Source organism: Micromys minutus, assembly GCF_963924665.1.
Source record: "Micromys minutus genome assembly, chromosome: 3".
NCBI lineage: Eukaryota > Metazoa > Chordata > Mammalia > Rodentia > Muridae > Micromys > Micromys minutus.
The window spans coordinates 6176331-6195950 of record NC_137972.1 but is presented as its reverse complement, the minus strand read 5'-3'; the positions used below and the strand labels follow the sequence as shown (position 1 = coordinate 6195950).

Here is a 19620-nt window from a genome sequence, read left to right as displayed (position 1 = left end):
GATATCAGCACTGAGCTTCTCTAGGAACTCAGATCACACCCCAGGGTTGAAGACGCAATGGAAAAGGGTAGGACTCTTAACCAGCAAGGACAAGGGATAGATATTTACCTTGTAATGCAAAGCTGGAACTGCTAAGAGTCAGAAGGAAAATAAGAGTGCTGACCCTGTACATAGGAGAATCCATAGGAGAAATAAAAATGGAGGGCAGGAAGCTGGGAGTGTCAGCATTGTTGGAGGTTTTCAGAGAGGGTTAGGTACCAGCATCAAGGGGAAGCTGGAGGAAGCTTTTGTGTTCAGCCCAAGTCTGAACATAAAGGCAGGAACTGAAGCTGAGGCCAGTGAGGAGTGCTGTTTCCTGCCTTGCCCCCTGCCTTCCGCTACCTATATACTCCAGGAACGTTGCCTAGGGGTGACGCTGCTCACAGTGGGCTGGGCTCTCCTCCTCAATCAGCAATCCAATGAAGACACGCCCTCAGTGAGAGTCCCTCCTCCCAGATGACTCTAGACTGTGTCAAGTCCACAGAAAACTAAGCAGCATGAGCATGTTTGTTGTGTTTTATAAAAAATTAAAAAGAAGCCTGGGATATGTTTGGTAGAGGCACATTGTGGTGTGGGGGAGGGGGTCTCTCTGCGGGCCCACGCTCAGGCATCCCTTCCCGGCGAGGTGTCAGCCATGCGATGGATATAGTGGGGGGGGAGGAGTAGAGGCTAGCCATGAACACATGGAGAGAGATGGGGAGGGGAGTATTGGGAGAGAAGGGACAGAGGGGGGAAGAGTGAAAGAGAGCAAGAGAAGAGAGGAAGAGAATGAGGAGGGGGCAAGCAGCCCCTTTTATACTGAGTCAGGCACAGCTGACTGTTGCCAGGTAACAGTGAGGCAGAGCCAAGAAGGAATGCCAACGGCATCAGCTGCTTGTACACACAGGTCACCTCATTCTCATCTGTACTGGGGCCCACCCCAGCCCCAGCTTCTGCCAGTGAAAGGATAAAAAAAATATAGCCTAACCCTTCCAAGGACTCCAAGCTAAAGGAACCTTAACCCCACCGCCCTAGTGACTTCTAACCACCATTGCCACCCCCACCCAGGAGACCACGCAAATATAGACCTCTGAGACCATAGGGAAATGATTGGTTTGGATTGGTTATAACTCACAGGCTTTTGCTATGAAATGATTGATTTGTGATTCTCGAGCTTTGCCATGATTGGCTGGCTTTGTTGTGAGTCATATAAAATCTGTCCCGATTCTGCCCTCATGGCCCACAGCCATCTACTCCAACATGGCATACAGGTTGTCGTCCCCAAGCACGCTCGGACTAAAAATCCTCTTGCAGTTGGCATCAAGACCGTTTCTCGTGAGTGATTTTGGGTGTCGCCTTTCCTGGGAGAACCCGAACTTTGAGGTCGGAGGAACCCCGACCCGAAGTTCGCCCTTTCAAATTGGTTCCCAGACCGGGAAAACGCGACCACTCCTCACACCCAAAAACCGACTTGGAGGTATGGGAATCCCCTCTGGAGTGTGTGTGTGCCGGCCAGCGTCTCTGTTCTGAGTTGTTCTGAGTGTTTGTTGGGGAAGCTGTCTGATTTCTGAGATGTGTGCTTTCGGTTTGTAGCTGTTCTCTCTCAGTCCGTGATGGCTGAAGAACTGTGATCCGCAGACGTGCCAGGAGGATCACAAGCCTTGGAGGACGTTCCAGGGGGAGCACCAGAAGTTAGCTCAGCTAGAGGCCTGCTGGGAGCCGAATGTCTGGCCAGGCTGCTTCTCCGTCTCTTCCTTTCTCCTCTTTCTGTGTGGAGTATGTTGGTACATGAAGCATCTCATCTTCCTTCTAAAAGACCCTCTGTGGAACCTGCTAGAACAGTGCTTCTCACCCTCCCTAATACTGAGACCCTTCAGTACCGTTCCCTATGTTGTGGTGACCCCCCAGCCATGAAATTATTATTGTTGTTACTTCATAACTGTAATTTTGCTGCAGTTATGATTTGTGAATATCTATGTTTTCCAACTGTCTCGGGCAGCCCCTTATGAAAGGGTCAGTCAGCCCCACAGGGGCTGCGACCCACGGGTTGAGAACCACTCCGCTACGGTTTGCGAGCAGAGAGTCTTCAAACTCCACTCTGTTTCCGGAGCCATGAGATGTTTGTCTTAGCTCTCTACGTTTTGGTGCTCACTCGGGTACTAAGAGGGGACAACGCACCCTCGTGGGACTTGCTTTCTTCCCTTCCAGCCTCATCTGTCTCCCAAGCCTGACTCTGAAGGCCTTGTCCTCCCTGGTCACCAAGAGCAGGTGTGAAGTCAGCTCTGCTGTGTTCTCCTAGCTGCACCAAGGTCACCTTTGACCTCCACTAACTTTACTCACTTGAAGAAGGGAAGAGGCTAAAGCCAAACATTAGAAATGTTATTTTGAAGGTAAGAGTTGCACAAGGTCAAAAAGAGTGTTCTTTATTTTTAACAAACGCACGTGCACAGAAGATGTACACAAACAGAACTTCTTGCTGAATTATTAACTATATACAAAAGACCCCAACAGCTTTGTCACTAAACATTTACATAGGTTCATAATACACTAGGGTATAAAAATCAGAGTTCGCCTGAACTCAGCAAATCAGCCTCCTGCTTCGAGTTCGGCATTAAGAGCTAGTCATAGTACAGTTCTGCCTTCCCAGCAAGCCTTAGGAGATTCTACAACCGTGAACTACTGTACTGAGAACTGTGTGGGTGAACGCTGAAGTTCGCTGCAGTGCCCTCTAGTGTACGCCGTGGGGTAATACACCTTACAGAGAGCTGTAGAGACTGGATTAGCGTTAGGACCTGGTCTGGAAGAGAGCGTGCATACTCAAAATACTATAAAGAATCGTAAGCATGGAAATGTAGAAGGAAAGTCCATTTTCAAAACAGGAAGGTGAGAAAAAGTATTATTTGCGGTAACATTAAGAAAATACAGGCATGCCCAACAATGAGTGACAGGGTCTCCTGATAGCTTTCTCCAACTTGATAGGATGGTGTCTGTTGTTGTTCTTGCGATTTTGAAAAGCATTTCTCACAGACACTTAGAAATGCGGAAATAAAACCATTAAGATACAGGCCATGATTGTCTAACTAGGCAGAAAATAAAATTTTCTCAGCTATGTGACTTTATCCCTCTTCTTTCCATGTCTGAGAAGCTCATGGAGGATTGAGGATTTGCACTAGCGGCTCTTTCTGCATAGGAACCAGCCCTGGCCTTCAGATCTGAACTCCAGCCTGAACTCGCTGACGATCGATCCAGAGTTCAACGACTGGAGAATTTTAAGCCCCCTTTTATTAATAATCCTGCTGTCTTCAAATAGCGTCTCATGAGTGCCGCTTTTGACATATTCTTGAAGTACGTGTTTCTCATGGAAAGAACTATCTGCTTTCCACGTCAGTAAAGAATATTTACATATTTCCCATGCACCTCGCTGCCGAGAACGGAATACAGCTCATTGCCCACCCGACTGCGCATACTCCTTCAAGCATCTGCGACCGAGATTGCGCGGACTCCTTCTTCAAGCATCTGCAACTGCGCATACTCTTTCAAGCATCTGCCCACTTCACTGTTTCTCATCTTCTCTGTGAAGAGTTCATCAAAGACTCCGTTCTGTTTGGGAGTGAAGTAGTTTATCCAATCACCCACCACTCCTGGAAACACAGAAAATGTATCAGGCAAGAACCAGTCTCCACCCACAATACTCGCAGGAAAAAAAAAAAAACTGACAGTTTTGCAATCTTCTGGTGATAAAATGGTGGGGGCGGGGATTTTATTTCCCACTTGTTTCTTTGGTGTTTCTGGTTACTTCTGTGATGGCTGTATGTTAATTTGCACAGTTTATAATTATTTATTTAGAAAGAATATTTAAAATATGTAAATGTATTTTTGATGGAGTAGCCCAGGACGTTCTAGTCTAAAGGTGACGCGTAGTGATTGCGGCCGTGTAAGCACAGAGGCAGTTCATACGTTTGCTTCCTCGGGTGCTTGCACCGTGGAAACCGGTCTGAGAATACACCGTAGGAATGGATAGCTCGCCTTCATCTCAGAGATATCTTTTCTATAGAATGAACAATGGAGAACTGGGCACGTAAACAGAAGTTTTCAATACAAGGCATTTGATGATAAACATAGTCTGCCAGCATCTCTGAATTTGAAATACCTTGTTTTTACAGACCCTCCGAACTGTTTTCCTCACTTCCGATATGCTCCCCTTGTCAAACTTGGGGCTCAGGTTCCATCCTTAGGGTCTCCCTGTCCTAATGCCAACAGCACATTACTTTATGACTACTTGTTCTTTGTGGTCTTCTGTTTCCAATTAGCTTGTAAACCCTTTCAAGCTGGGGGCTATCTCCAGAACGCCCCTCAACCTTAAACAAGCCTGCTGTCCTCAGCTGCGCACCCCCAGCTCCTGCAGCGAGCTCTCTGCTCTTCTCTTGTCGAGCCTCCCCACCGCCTCCATGCACACTACTGTGGAAACTGCTCAGAGCCCATGAAGAACTGACAGGCCGCCGCGTGTGCCTGGCTCTGGCTTTCTGTCTAATTCTGATCCAAATCTTCTCTCGGCTCCTTTGAGCTGCTTCATTCTCGTGGGTATTAGGGGGTCTTTTGTCACTCCAGCTCTTGGCTCGTACCTAGAAGACTCTGCCAATGGCTCCCTGACTGACTTCTCAACTGAAGTGACTGAAAATGTTCCTCATCTAAACAGTGTGTCAGCGTCTTGCTCAATTCCTCTGTCTCACTTCCACTATCTTCTAAGCATGTTTATACTCTGCCTCGGCCACTAGAACACACAGACCAGCTTGTACCAGGTCCCCTCTTCAACCAGGAACAAAAGAGGTCGGGAAGAGGGGAGAGGAAGGGAGGGGATGGGAGGAGGTGGGAAGGAATGAAAGGAGGTGGAAGAGGATGGGAAGGGAGAGTAGGGGAGGGAATAGGAGGGATGAGGGAATGGGGGAGGAGAGGACAGGAGCAGGGGCTTCTCATGAAGTTTAAGCTCTCTAGTACCGGTATTTTCTCTCCTTCGTTGCACTTCGCACAGGTTCACTGCAGCACAGCACACTATTGTGTCTTCTGGTGTGCAGACTCCCCGCTTCGTGTGTGTGTGTGTGTGTGTGTGTGTGTGTGTGTGTTTCTGACCCCACCCCTTTGCTGGCATTGGCTCTCCTTGTGGTTCTGACCCCACCCCTTCGCTGGCATTGGCTCTCTTAGAAAGCATTCCTCCCCTATCATTTTCTTAACTGCTTCTTAAACTTTCAGTCCCGGATCTACCAGGAGCAGCATCTTCCTTACTAGAGGCATATGATCCTGCCCCCACACCTCTGACCCACATTCCTAGTCACAGGTGACTGCTGTTAGCATTGTGCATTCCTGCCTGGAACATGAATTTCTGGAGGAGAGATGCTATGTTTTATCACTATGCATATTAGTTCTAGAAATAACATCTTATTAATACTTGGTGAATTGAATGTTTGCCCCGTTTCTTAACTTTAGTTTTGTGACTCTGAATAAATAAGACTACACTGTAGCAATATTTTGCAAAGTTAGGATAATATCTGTTTTACACATGACTTGGCAAATATTTGCTTGGGGGGTGGGGAGGAGGATTGGTTCTATCTAGTTGGGACAAGAATGGGAATGGACATTTGCTTTCTAGTAAGAATCAGGCATGCATATATACTTACAAAACATTTTGCCTTTATAAGTTGTAAAACATTTCTCCTATAGCTAGATAAAAATTTACACACTTCACAACAGTTCTAGAAGGTACAGAGACGGCTCAGAGGTTGAGTACTGGCCAATCTCAACACAGGACCTGGGTTCCATTCCCAGTACCCACGGTTTATAACCATCAACTCCAGTTTTAGGGGATTTAGTGCCCTCTTCTGACCTTCTTGGGAACTGCACCCACATAGTGCAGACATACGTCCAGATATTTCCTACTTGCTTCTAACTTAAACCTGGAGAATTATTGGGAGAGATTTAATTCTCTTTCTTTTTTCTATGCACATTGAAAACTTGAAATGTAACTGCTGCCTTTCTTCTGTTCGCAGAGGAGACTGGTTCCAGAACGCTCTAAGTCTCCGATGTTGCTTGTACAAAGTGTCATCTAACCTCTGCTTACATGAAACCTGCAAGTAACCTCCTCATGCAACCTCCCGCTGCCATCGACTGTCTCTACATTACTACAACCTCAGCACCACGTACATGGTAGGGACTTGCTGTTGCCTAGGAAACAGTGAAAACAGAAGTCTGCGCATGCTCAGTATGGGCACAGCCATCTCCTCTCCAGGATTTTCAGTGTTTGAGGCTGACTCCCGGATGAGCAAAGAACCTGTAGAAACCAAGAGGCAAAAGCTCCCCAGCGGGAGTTGCAGCTGCAGCCGCCTTCTCGCCCAGCAGCCACGCCCTGCCCACCTACCTTTTCTGAACACCAGGTTCCTATCAGACGTGAGGGCACAGATGACATGATTGGGGTCACAGTTTTCCTTGGCGGCATTACTTTTCATTTCACTGAACGACGTACTCCGAGCGATCTTACCCATCTCGCTGTCATTCACATCGATGCCAAGGAAAGCATTTATTTTCTTTAGGTTCTTAATAAAATCCTGAGTGATGAGAAAGTTCAGTGAGAAAGTGCGCTTCTTATCTGAATACCACAACCAGTTCATTCCTCTGAGTTTGAAGTCAAAATTCGCCCAATGTTTTTGCTTGTTTTTGGCAAGGTTTCTCTGTCATCCTGGCTGGTCTGGAACTCACGCTGTAGACCAGGCTGGCCTCGAACTCACAGAGGTCTGCCCGCCTCTGCCTCCCGAGTGCTGGGATAAAGGCGCGCACCACCACACTCGGCGAGTTTTCACTTAATTTGGTTTCAGCAGCTGAGCTGCTTGAGACTTACTTTTTTCATTTCTTCATAGAAGAGGAAGAGGACGTTTTTATCATTTTTGTGTTTTTCCCAACTCAAAACGTGATCAAACCAGGAACCATACACAACTGGAAGGGAAAAACATTAGAGTTACTGTTTACAAAGATGGCTTCTCCTGCCTGGCGTCGTCCACATCAGCGCTTGCCCACTGGTCTGGAGAGAGACTAACCAGAAGGTTCTATTACACTGCCCCTTCCCCCCAGGGAGGTGCTGCTGGGAGCTGTGCTAGCCACGCCTCATTCAGTCCTGTGGGTGTTTTTTCCTTATTGCTAGTAAATAGTTTTTATCACCACGAAAAGGGGCAGCAAGATCAAAGTGTACATTTCTCTCAGTAATTCTGAACTTTTAAAGCTCTCCCAAGGAAACATTAAGGGTCAGTCATTTTCTTTAGAGGGTCATTCATAATTTCAGGTTTTTATTACAAAAGTTTGTAAACTTTTCCCCTGGGCCACCATCTTACCACACAGACCAGGACAGTTCTGAGACTCCTGAAAATTCTCTTGCCTGAGCATGAGCTGTCATGCCCAGTTTTAAAACTTAGTTTTAAAAAAGGATCTTATGATGTTTATTGATGATTAATAGTTAGAAAACAAAGCAAGCTGTAGTCTCAGGATGCCACCTCGCTTGAACACGATTTATAAGCTTCCAGGGCTCAGTATCACCCCAGACTCGAACTCTAGTCTGTGCCCCAGTGCCAAAGACACAGGCGTGGGAAGCTCCTGCCATCTGTTCACTCAGTAAGCCAAGAGTTTAGGAAGCTTGCTAGACATTGCAGGAGATGCTTTGAACATAAAAGTTTGGAGTAAATTATCGGCAATATCATACCATTGCAATATAACCACCTCATTAACTAACAGCGATTTTTAGTGATCTCAGACTTTTGAGAAAATAAATCGCAAGTGCAGATATATTTCTTTTCATTAATTAATTCATCCTTACAACAATGTTTCATTGTGGTATTTTCACACATGTACAGTATGATTGTTTTTTATTTGCACACAGCACATACACACACTCATACACATGCACGCATACACACGCACACACACCACTGAAGTCTAGATTTCTCACATGAGAAGAAACACATGGTGTTTGTCTTTCTGAGTCTCTCTTGCCTTGTGTCCTTTTAAACAAGGAAGGTCTGGGGTTGCTATGACGCCATCACAGAGTTGGTCTTCTATTCTAGGCACCCCGGAAAGACAGATAGTAAACTCCTCAGAGAGTTGCTAGCTTTTCCTTATCAGTTCTTTGGGCTGTTCTTTAGTCTGACCCAATATTATCATGGAACTGCCCAAATGACCACCATGACAGCAGAGGATTGCTTATCTAAGAATGACCACCCTTTTCCCAGATTCGAACGCCTATAGGAGGATTTTTCTCTCATACAGCCTTAAGGAAGAAAGGTTACTCTCACATCAACTAGGTTTCAGCCTAAAGTAGACCTGCCCCCTCTACCTCCTACCAATACCCACAGGCCCCACAAGGGGTCGCTGTCCACAGCTCTGCTGCAACAGAGCCCTTCAAACTGTCAGAGAAGCCCGGCTCCTGCAGTCAGTGGTACAATCAGAGCCATGGCTACTGGTTAAAGGCAATCGACCTTCCCCAATTTGGCTTTTCAGAAAGAAATGGATTACAGTGTGCATTTAAGAATGACTTTCAGAATTTGTGCTACTCGTAATTTGAAAGGCAGCTGTTCCATTTGCCACAGAGGAATTCATAGCTCTTTGAAAGGTCAGAGGGCAGTTGAAAGAATCAAGATGTTATCACCTTCCTGGCTAGCTCCGGGAGGCACATTATGACTGTGTGCCAAGAAATCCTTAAAGGGCCGAGAGTCTCCAAGTGACACCTTGAGTTACGTTTAAAACCACAAGCCCTCATTTTCCAAGTCATTCACAGCCCTTTACCATAAAGAAAATTCAGTTTTTAAAATAAAAACACATCCCCTTTTGAGGGAGACTGCTTTTCTGTGTACTCCCCATCCTTACAGTCACTGGGTCCTTTCTCCCAACTTCTGCCTTTAGCTTCTGCCTGGATTTCCCTCTCTTACCAACCAAAACTCCTCCCTCCCCTGAATGCCCGTGGACAGAGCTGGCTCAGGTCCACCCAATCCATGTGTCTGAAAAGTAAGTCAGAAACTTTGATAGAAACTTCCAGAACTGCCCCCTCCATAGAACACGCTTTTTTTTTTTTTTTTAAGATGTTATGTCTTGTGAATAGTCCACATCTTTCTCCCCCCAGTCTTCAGTCAACCTGGTCACTCTACCAAGGTCACCGAGGTCACTGTCAGTCACAATCACCTGTGTCACCCTCTGTCTTCCAACAGCTGTAATGGCTTGGCCAGACTGCTCCTTCAGTTCCCTACTGGCCCTTTCTGCCTCTGCTTTCCTCTCATTGGCTCGCTCCACTGTCTCCCTGGCAATGCGCCCTTGCAACTTTAATGCTTATTTCAACAGACAAAAGAAGAAAAAGCCACTCCGTGTCTAAGCAAAACACTTCATCTTCTTTTTTCTCCTGTTGCTCTCAGTGCTGCCAGAGACTTTATACAGCTCTGTATTTAGACTCATGTGCTTCCAACCTGTGACCCCACGTCTCCCTACCCACCTTACGTGCATTGCGTTAATGCTCTGGTCTATGGGCCAGCTGTTCCTGCTTTTTGCGGGACAGCAATTATAACGCATTTCTCAGTTTCTAGAAATTGCTCTGAAAAACACAGCCGTTGTCTTATATAGCAAAACTTTCTGGAATGGAAGACCTAGGAAATACACAGCCCTGATACAAGGTTCGAAAGGGAGCTAGAGGTGTAAAAATAAGTCCAATGTTCAGATATTAGTTTCATTAAGCTATTGATGTGGCTTGATATCACCAGGGCATAATTTATAGTTACTATTTAACTTGATAAACTGCTACCTGGAAGGCAAATTAGATGATTACATAAAAGTATTTTTGTATCTTCACCCTCCTGTCTTTTTATGTAAGTAGGAGCTGAGTACGCAGAAAGATCTGTCCGGGAATCTGTAGCACCTTCACTGTAAAATAACCTCCTTGATGCACACACACACACACTGCCTCGATGTGAAGCGACTTGCAAGTCTTCCCTGTCGAGCGGAAGAGCCGGGTGGATTTCTGCGGTGGCCGGCGGCCAGGACTTCAGTTTCGTCTCTGAACGATCCTGTAGGAGGGCCGTTCTCTTCGTCTTGTTTGTGTGTGAAGCACGGGTCTCTAAATAGTTGTCCAAAGTCACGCAGCCTGAAGTGCAGACCAGAACTGGTGCCCTGCCTCCCACCTTAGCTCCACCTTAGCTCCACCTTAGCTCCACCCCTTCTCTCTGCTCTACCGCGTGCCACAAAAGAAGTAACACAGTCCTCAGAGCCCTTCAGCCCCCACTTGCATGTGAAACACACCCATGCTCCTGTGCATATGCACAGCAGCACCAGCAATTCTGTTGTTACCCTTCCCGTTGTTTGGTGATGATGGATTTTGTTTGTTTGTTTCTCCCTGAGATAGCCTGTGCTATCCTTGACCTTGCTGTGCAGCCGGTGATAATCTCAAACGCCTAACCTCGGTGCACCAAGCTCCCAAATGCCGGGATTGCATGTCTGTGCTCTGACTTACGAACAGGAAACGTGAAGTTGCTGCTCACATCTAAACAAAGCCTCTAACCCTCAGACGGTGGTGACAGGGTCAATGCAGGATGGTATAACCCAGTGGTAGAATCATTACAGATGAGCGCCCATTACAACTAAAGATTACCGGTTCGCCCAAGGTGTAAGAGAAAAGTCTGGGATGTTTTTCCAGCCACCCTCTGCCTCTCCTCCCAGACCGTCTGCTATGACCGTGTGGTGCTCGCCGGGCGAACATTATTTCTCCAGCGCTGGTCAGCCTTGCTGCATTCTGACCTGGCCTGGCTTTGCATGGCTATGTCCAGAGAAACCCAAAATGCAGAAGAGGAGCAGAGTCATCCGGGTACTGGCCCGGTCCCTCCTACGTCACCCGGGTGGATTCACCTTCTGGGTGCAGAGTCATATAAGGACATGGCCAGGTTGGAACACAGGCAGTGAGAGGAGAGGCAGCCACAGCACTGAAAGTGGGAGGCGAAAAATAGCATTTCTCCTCTTGAGGAAAAGCAGACTCGGGGTCTGTTCTGGAAAAAAAACAATGTGTGTTTAGATTCTGCTTATCCCAAAGATGGACTCAGGGCAGAGTGAGGCATGCTGACCATCTTTAAATATTTAGAAGATCGGGCAGCTTTTTAGACTGAGCACGTTGTGGCACCCACGTTAATGGGAAAGATTTTGGAATAATAATTAAATAAAGTTCGACTCCTTGTTCGTAGTATATCCATGTGTGAGGTTTTTGGCCTTACCCTTTGGATCTGTGAACTAAGAATAATGGCGCCTACCACAGGAGGTTTGGGTGAGGGTGAAGTAAGGTAATGTTTACCTAACACTTAGCTAAGTGTCTGTCACATAGGAATCACACAGTAAACGGTGAGAATGAACCGGTGTGTGGCTGTGTAAGGTTAGTGAAGCTGTGGTCAGGGTTGGTTAGCCTGCAGCCTTCCTGAGCCTGTGGGGGTCACATAAAGGCCAGGTGCGTGTTTGAATCATGTAAAGTACCTGGCAGTCCTGTGATGTCATGATTCTGCTAGATGTGTGGCAATTGCTAAGGGGGAAACGACGTCTCGGGGGGAGTTGAAACAGGGTCGCACAGTCCCTGAAGCAGGGGTCAGTGCAGGTCTCAGGTTAAGGCTACGCTTGCCTAGGCCTCACCGAAACTAACCGGGAGAGCTGCTGAACAGAGCCCACAGAACTGTAAAGCGTGCCCACTTAGTGCGGGCAGTGTGTGAGCCGGGGTAGGGCTGCTGGGTGCAAAGGAGAGCGCACGAGGTGCGTGGGAGGGTTTGCGTGTGCGTAAGTATTTTATTTGTTTGTGATATCTACCTTCAGGCTGTCTTTCACTGAGTGGAGGGGCGGGAACTGGTAGCATATGAGAAAAAATAAGTTCTTAGCAAGAATCTATCTCTGTTTTGAAGATTTTATACATAGCTCACGGATATGTTCCTCCCCATAGGCCGTACGAAGGACTGTGATGTGATTTAAGAATTTGCTTAGAAGAAACAAAGACTGCTCTCTTCCGCGCATGTGTGGAAGCCAGCAATTAAGTTCCATCTAAAGGTCAGAGCGAACTTTCATTTGGGGTGAGAAAGTTTATAGTATTTCATGCATTTTAAAAGATGAGGGTCCCAGCTGGGAGATGGTTCATGAAGGGTTATTGCACAAGATACAAGGACCTGAGTTCAAATCCCAGGATCCAGGTTACAAGACCGCATAGCGTGTCAACAGGCAAGTCAGCTGAGGTGGAGACAGAAGGACCTCTGAGGTCCCTGGATCCCAGCCCTACTTCAAGCTCAGTGACCTCATCTCAAGGAAGTGAGGTGGGCTTGATACAGCAGGCCACACGGCGTTCTCCTTAGAACTCTGAATACCAACGTGTGAGCATGACCCCCACGCCCCCCCCCCGCGCGCACGCGCGCACACATGCACACACACACACACACACGTGTGCACACACGCAGAGTAAATCAGCACAATTTAAATTAAGAAAAAGTGATGACTGCTATATTTACCATCTCCTTTGAGGAACAGCTCTAAAAATGCAGCCCATGTTTCCGTGGAAGGGAGGTTGGGGTTGTCCCTGTAGTAGTGGAACATAGACACGGCTGTATCTTTCGGGTTTCTGACAATGTAGATGATCTGTTTTTAAAATACAAACAGTTTACTCTAGGTGAAAATAGCCACAGCACAAAATATTTCCCAAAAGAAAGTTGCAGATTAAACTTACTTATGCAAATTCCATCTTTTTTCCCTTCCTTCCCCCCCTTCTCTCTCTCTCTCTCTCTCTCTCTCTCTCTCTCTCTCTCTCTCTCTCTCCCTCCCTCCCTCCCTCCCTCCCTCCCTCTCTCTCTCTCTCTCTCTCTCTCTCTCTCTCTCTCTCTCTCTCTTTCTCTCTCCCTTTCTTTTCTTTTTAAATAGCATCAGCTGATGACTAAATAATCCTAGGTTTCAGCCTCCGGAAACCCAGTGTGCATAAGAGTCATCCAAGAAGACTGTTTATAAGGAAATTTTGATCCCCGAGGTCCTAGAGGTGGCCTGGCTTGCCCCCAGTGCCCACTGGTGCTCACAGCCAGTGGACAGCTTCCTAAATCATTTGCTAAGTGCGGTCCTGTCTTTTAGAGCCAGGCACAGGAGAACCCCTATTCACTGTCAGACAAAACTACTTTTTTGTTCTCTATACCTTAGACAACATTTACATGAAACAAGATTTTTCACAAACTGTCCATTACTCTTATTGGAAAAACTGTCGTCTGGATTTTCCCCCTTTGACAATTTAATTCCTTGCCAAGCAGAACATGTCAGATTCCCTCCATGTGCCTAGGAATACCGCAGTCCAACACTCAGTCCACAAACACGCTTTCAGTGTGTGCTGAATACCCGAAAATCTGCAATGCAGCTCCAAGAATGTAACAACTATCAAAACAGGAAAGTTTTGAGCCCTCGCTCAGCAATCGTTGGCCGACAAGCAACAATCAAAGGTTCTCTTGACAATGGAGCATTGTCAGAGCGAAAAGACAGGATTACAAAAAGAACATCTTCCAGAAAGCAACAGAAGCATCTAGGTAATGGAGCCCTTCTGATCGTAGTCAATGCTGGTTAAGAATGAGACGTTCTCCAATTTTTAACTGAAAATTGGGACAGACACAATTTACCTAGATAAGGCAGAATTTGCTCAGTCATTGTTAATACACTGCTATCTCCCGGTAGCATGTTCATAGTCCAGATGTGAGTGATTCACATGAAGAGTGCCTGGTCCCTCTTTAATTGAGAGATGTGTAAAGGTCAATGTGTCAGGAATGAATCACCTTTACCCAGCCCCACCCAGGACACTCTCTGGCTTAAGCTGTGATAGGAAGCAACCTCGCAGCTCTTGTGAGCCTTCCATTACTGTAGCAGCCTCCAGAGCAGAACCACAGAAACCCACAGCTTGGTGAAATCACTTTTAAAACTCCACTGCATGCGCAATGTGGAATAAAGTAGCAAAACCTTTGCCTCCACTGAGGAGTTGGACAGAGTTGTTTGACAGAAAAGCAAGCCTCTGGAGTTCTGTCTGCATTACAGACTTGGGGACACAATTCAGTCTGTTTTTACAGACGTTTGAGTAAACTGAGAAGCATGGAGAATCACTGGAGGAGGTTAGGAGCTATAAAGAAAAGTCAGGGTGGTACTCTGAGATGCGGGGAAAGAAACATTGGCTTAAGCATCATAGGGAGATGGGGAGATGGCTCAGTGGTGAAGAGCACCAACTATTCTTCAAGAGGTCCTGAGTTCAATTCCCAGCAACCACATGGTGGCTCACAACCATCTGTAATGGGATCTGGAGTGTCTGAAGACAGCCACACTGTACTCATATACATAAAAAAAAATAAATTAAAAAAAAAAAAAGAACCCTTTTTATTCTGCCAGAGGATCCCAGTTCAATTCCCAGCACTCACACCGGACAGCTCACAGCTGCCTGACATTCCATCTCTAGAGAGATCCAGGTGTGCACAGACACCTGTACACACACACACACACACACACACACACACACACACACACACACCAAAAGTAAAATCATTCTTAAGCATAAAATGTTAATCATAATATGAGTAAGAAAATATAAATTTCAAATTGTGGATTTCCTAACAGAAAGAGTGAGGAAAAATAGAAATTATGAAGTCAGTACAGTTGTCTCTAACCCTGACACCCTCTACCACCCTCTTAACCACACACACATGAGGTGCAAAGGCACCCGTGAAAGCACACCACCCACATACATGAAATACCTTTTTCAAAAGGAGAAACAACAAAAGGCTAAGCGAAACTGAGAGGTTTTTTTGAGGGGGACAGTCAGAGGGACCCATCAGCCCTGCAGGGGTAGGAAAAGCTCTGAGGCCCTCAGGACTAACCCACAAGCACACCCATGAAGGGCCTACAGTTTTAATTATACACAGCATTGCGTCATGAGCTGAGAGGAACACGGCGTTCAGCTCCTGTTTCAATGGCCAGCGGGGGACCTGCAATTGACTCAGATAAGAAAGTCATTTAATAGCATTCCTATCTCCTGAAGAAGGGAAGAGGCTGGGTTCCTCCCCAACAGGGCCATTCAGACAGGGTCCCCCCTAAGGCTGCACCTTCAGTGTAGAGGGGAAGAAGAACCTGTCTCAGCCTCAGGGTCCTTGCTCAAGTGGCCTGTGACCCACGTGTGTCATGTGTGGGACAAACACCAAACTTCCTGGCTGGTAATGATTATTGCTTGAGAGTGTCATCTGTCACTGGAATTAGATCCTCACCACCCTCCCTCTCTCTCTAGCTCCCTCCCTCTCTCCCTCCCTTTCTCTCACCCTCCCTCCTTCCCTCTCTCTCCCCTCTCTTTCCCTCTCACTCTCTTTCTGTCTCTCTGTTTCAGTCTCTCTATGCTTCTCTCCCTCCCTCCCTCCCTCTCACCCTCTCTCTGCCCCTCTCTTTCTCGCTCCCCTTTCCTCCCTGTCCCTCTCTCTCCCCTCCCCCATCATCACTGCCCCATCTCCAGTGTTTCTTCCATGTCCCCTCTCTCCCTCTCTCTGCATTTAATCCAGGAGCTATAAAGGTGAGTGCCTGATACCCCCCTCCTCTCTCTTTCTCTCTCTCTCTCTCTCTCTCTCTCTCTCTCTCTCTCTCTCTCTTTCTCTCTCTTTCTATTTGTCCCCCCCCCCATCATCTCAGAAACAGCCTACTAGAAATGAAAATGGTTTGTTGAGTTTTGAAAATGTAATTGAGTTAAGCTTCCCTTGTTCTGACAGACAGAGCAAATCCCTGCCACCCACCTGAGTGACTGTGTGTGTTTGTGTTTGTGTAGGACAGGAGCCAGTGCAGATCTAGGGTCACAAAATGACCACGGAAAGAGGGTTTTCTCTGTTTGTACTTTCATGTGTACAAGTGCCTTGTTTTAGTTTGTGCTGATGGGGTTGGAAGAGCCTTCATTTTGTGGAACTTTATACACGCCTTCTCTCTGATTTCCAGACATTATTATTCTTGTGATTTACTCCTGACCCACATATTCCTAAAAAGATTGCATCGACTGCTAACTCCATAGGCTAGAATTTCACTTGACTTGTTGAGTTATCTGCTTCTAGTATAGTTTTTCCTGTAGAGATATGTTTCTATCAAACTGAGAATATTGGTTATATGCAAACTAAAAGCATGACTTTTTCATCCATTTATCATTTCAAAATCTCTCCATGAAAATGTAAATGAGGAAAAGAAAGCTGTGAAAATGTTCTTTCAAATTATAATTGGCTTTTTAAAAATATATCTGTATAACCTGTGAGTTAATAATGGCTCAAGGAAACTGTCTTTTAGCATTTCTTCCTATAATAACTCCCCCCCCCCAATAGAGTAAATATAGACAGCACTTACTTTGTTACCGTTAAGCCTAGGGCTGGAGAGACGGCTCAGTGAGTAGGAGCACTGGCTGCTTTCGAAGAAGACTGGGTTCAGTTCCCAGCACCCACACGGGTGGCTCACAACTGGCAGTAACTCCAATTATAGAAGAACTTATGTTTTCTTTGGGACCCCAAAGCCACTGAATGCACATAGTGCACATAGACACCCGAAGGCACTCACGTTTACACATCGCATAAAAGAAAATGAGTATTTGGAGGAAAAGAACCAAGTTTCCCAAGGCTGCCCCTGGGCAGAAGAACTGAGCTTCCCGAGGCTGCCCCTGGGCAGAAGAACTGAGCTTCCCAAGGCTGCCCCTGGGCAGAAGAACTGAACTTCCCGAGGCTGCCCCTGGGCACCGCACCCACCTTGCACTGCTTCTGTTTCACAGTCACGGGAAGCATTTCATAGTTCAGATGGGTCGGGATAACTCTTCTCTTAGGAACCATTTTTAGCTCTTCAAATTTAGAAATGTCTCCCAATTCAATAGGAGTCGTGAGCGTGATGCCAGCATTGGGAATGCGCTCAATGACTTCTGCCAGCCAGTGGGTGCCTGCACCAAAGAGAAAGTGGAATGCAGTTTTAATTAAACGTTGCAGCCAAGCTCGGAGAGCACAAGCGCATTAAGTCAGCATAAGTGTGACTGCTGTAGGCTGTCCTGCCTCGGACGCCCCTGGAACCTGGTGATATGCTAATGTGGTTTGTGAAGTAGACTCAAGTTACAAGAGTGCAAAGGTTTGCAGGGGGCGCTTGCTGAGTCCTTCCCTTAAAATAATTTGTTAGCTCTCACTTCTAGAACCTTCCGATCACCAGCTTACACGCATGTTCCCTAATGTGGTTCCCATAGTCCATGAGTACTTCTCCTTTATAGACTAGCTTCAACCCTCTCAGCTATCCCTGCCACAGTTACTCTCTCTTGCTGTCTTCCCATGGTATCCAGGCTCTTCCTCCGTTAGAACACAGTTATGGCTACGTACGTGTTCCCCTTTTGAAGAGAGACACAGCTCTCTCTGAGTGCATAGGATAACATCTGTGCAAACCAAGCATTTAAATCACAAATGTTCATCATACTCAAAGAGATAAAAAGGCTGACACCATAGAATCTGGGGACAGTAGGGAGAAAGCACAGAATTCTGGTTTGGTTTTGCTGTTTCGGGGTTGGGGTGGGGTTGGGCGTGGTGTTGTTTTAAATTGTACTTTCTATTATCGGATTGGCAAACAATGTGGGGGGATGGGATGTCACCGAGTGCCTGTGAATGTCAGAGGACAACTTTGTAGAGTTGGTCATGTTCTCTGCCTTCATCCGTGCTCCGTGGATCAAATTCATGTCTCCCGGGCTAACTCAGCAAGGGCTTTAGCCACGTGCCTGCCATCTTGTTGGCCCCGTGCTCTTGTGTTTGTTTATGATTGTTATATAGGGGAATGATGACGCAGGAGTCTGAATGCTGTGCTCTGTTCATGCTACACAAGTACTCTTCCCTGAACATCCCACCCCCACACAGCCAGCCAAGAATACAACTCCACACCTTGGTGAAGCCAATGGCTGCCATTGCCCCAATTTGCAGCAGTGAAACTAAAGTTTGCAGGAGGGAGTAGGGGCAGTTTGATAATTTGAAGACTACATTGAGGAGGTTAAACCAGGCTAGTGCCCATTGTTTCGTTGTGATTTCGGTGACGTGTGATACGGACAGCTTCAGGGTTAGATAAATAAATAGTGTAAAGTGATCTGACTGACCTTATAAGTTTTATGTTAAGTGGACTTTTTAAGATTTCTCTCTCTCCCTCCCTCTCTCTCTCTCTCTCTCTCTCTCTCTCTCTCTCTCTCTCTCTAGATCTATGTATTTTATCAGTATGAGTGTGTTGCCTGCAGGAATGTGTGTGTATCTTGTGAGTGTCTGGTGTCTGCAGACGAGGGCATCAGATTCTCTGGAACTGAAGTTAAGAACTCTCTCTCTCTCTCTCTCTCTCTCTCTCTCTCTCTCTCTCTCTCTCTCTCTGTGTGTGTGTGTGTGTGTGTGTGTGTGTGTGTTTGTTCTCAAAAAGCCTATGAGCCTTGTGCACTTTGCTTCTTCTCACACTGATGACCTGGTCTAACGGGCACTACAGTTCATAACTGACTAGACGGCAGCTTGGCTGCTCGTGGTTGAATTCTTTACCTGTAACCACCATCTTTATGTGACCACCATTCTGGAGATAGTTACATAAGAAAACAAAATTGGCATAGAACCCAATCCTGGGAAAGTACGGACTGGCATCCCTCCCTCATACTCACTGGCACCCACGGGTGTGCAACTATGTCAAAATCCATTCTGAAGTAAAACTTCAGCAGGGCAAGTATTTGTGGCTCTTATTAGAGCAGATGAAAAAGGCGATAGATGATTAAGTATGTTTAGCCATCAGGATGATCTGGGCAAGAATCATCAGGAATCGATCACAGAGCATGTGATATGTCAACTCGCACCTCCATAAATCAAATGAAAAGAAAGGCTTCCTCAGAGCCACAGACATTTCACCTGAGTCTTTTTTAAAGCGAGAAACACAAATCCTTAAAGGTCGTTTTCTTGCCTTTGGAGTAAAATGATAAATAAGCGAAAGCAATGGTTCTGTCTATCACTGCTGCATCTCTGGATTGGATCATACGCCTTACAAAGACCACTCACCAGACTTTGGGTAGGAAACCAGAAATATGTCGTCTTCTCTAGCATCAAAGGAGTCCAAGGAATGCAGAAGTTCTTCTGAAGACAAGGTGGAGAAGAAGACGCCCATGTACTTATGAAGGAGGCTTGGCTGACTCTGGGTTGACATCTTTCACTGACCCTATTAGAGGCTACGTACTCAGCACGGTCTCTCCACAAGTCACAGACACACCTGGCTTCTGTCACAACCCCAGCAGAGTGGCAGAGGAATCTTGGTATCTCTAAGCTGGCATTCCATGTGTCTATATATACCTTTTGCAATTCTCTACAAGAATAATTTTTAAACCACGACTGAGCCAATGTCTATTATAAAAGTCATGTTATCTGAATTTTTCTGATAACAGCAGGTTACAAAATGTGTCCTTCCACCCAGTCCAGGATCATTTGCATAGAACACTATCAGGCGACCAAGAGTAATCACTGTATTAAGATAGAATCACTAATCAAACCCTTTGTCCTAAATGGGTCAAGTCTT

The 19620-nt window shown here is 46.3% G+C and overlaps 1 protein-coding gene across 1 annotated transcript; it reads right to left on the bottom strand.

The window, feature by feature from the left end:
- Positions 1-3489: 3489 nt before the first annotated feature.
- LOC308418345 (sulfotransferase 6B1-like) lies at positions 3490-19254 on the bottom strand (the record flags this gene model as incomplete). The annotated part of the gene is made up of 6 exons (XM_080913713.1): positions 3490-3659; positions 6428-6614; positions 6905-6999; positions 12558-12684; positions 16818-17002; positions 19110-19254. 6 exons carry the CDS (start codon positions 19252-19254, stop codon positions 3490-3492), a joined length of 909 nt encoding a protein of 302 aa, XP_080769839.1.
- Between the last annotated feature and the right edge of the window lie 366 nt (positions 19255-19620).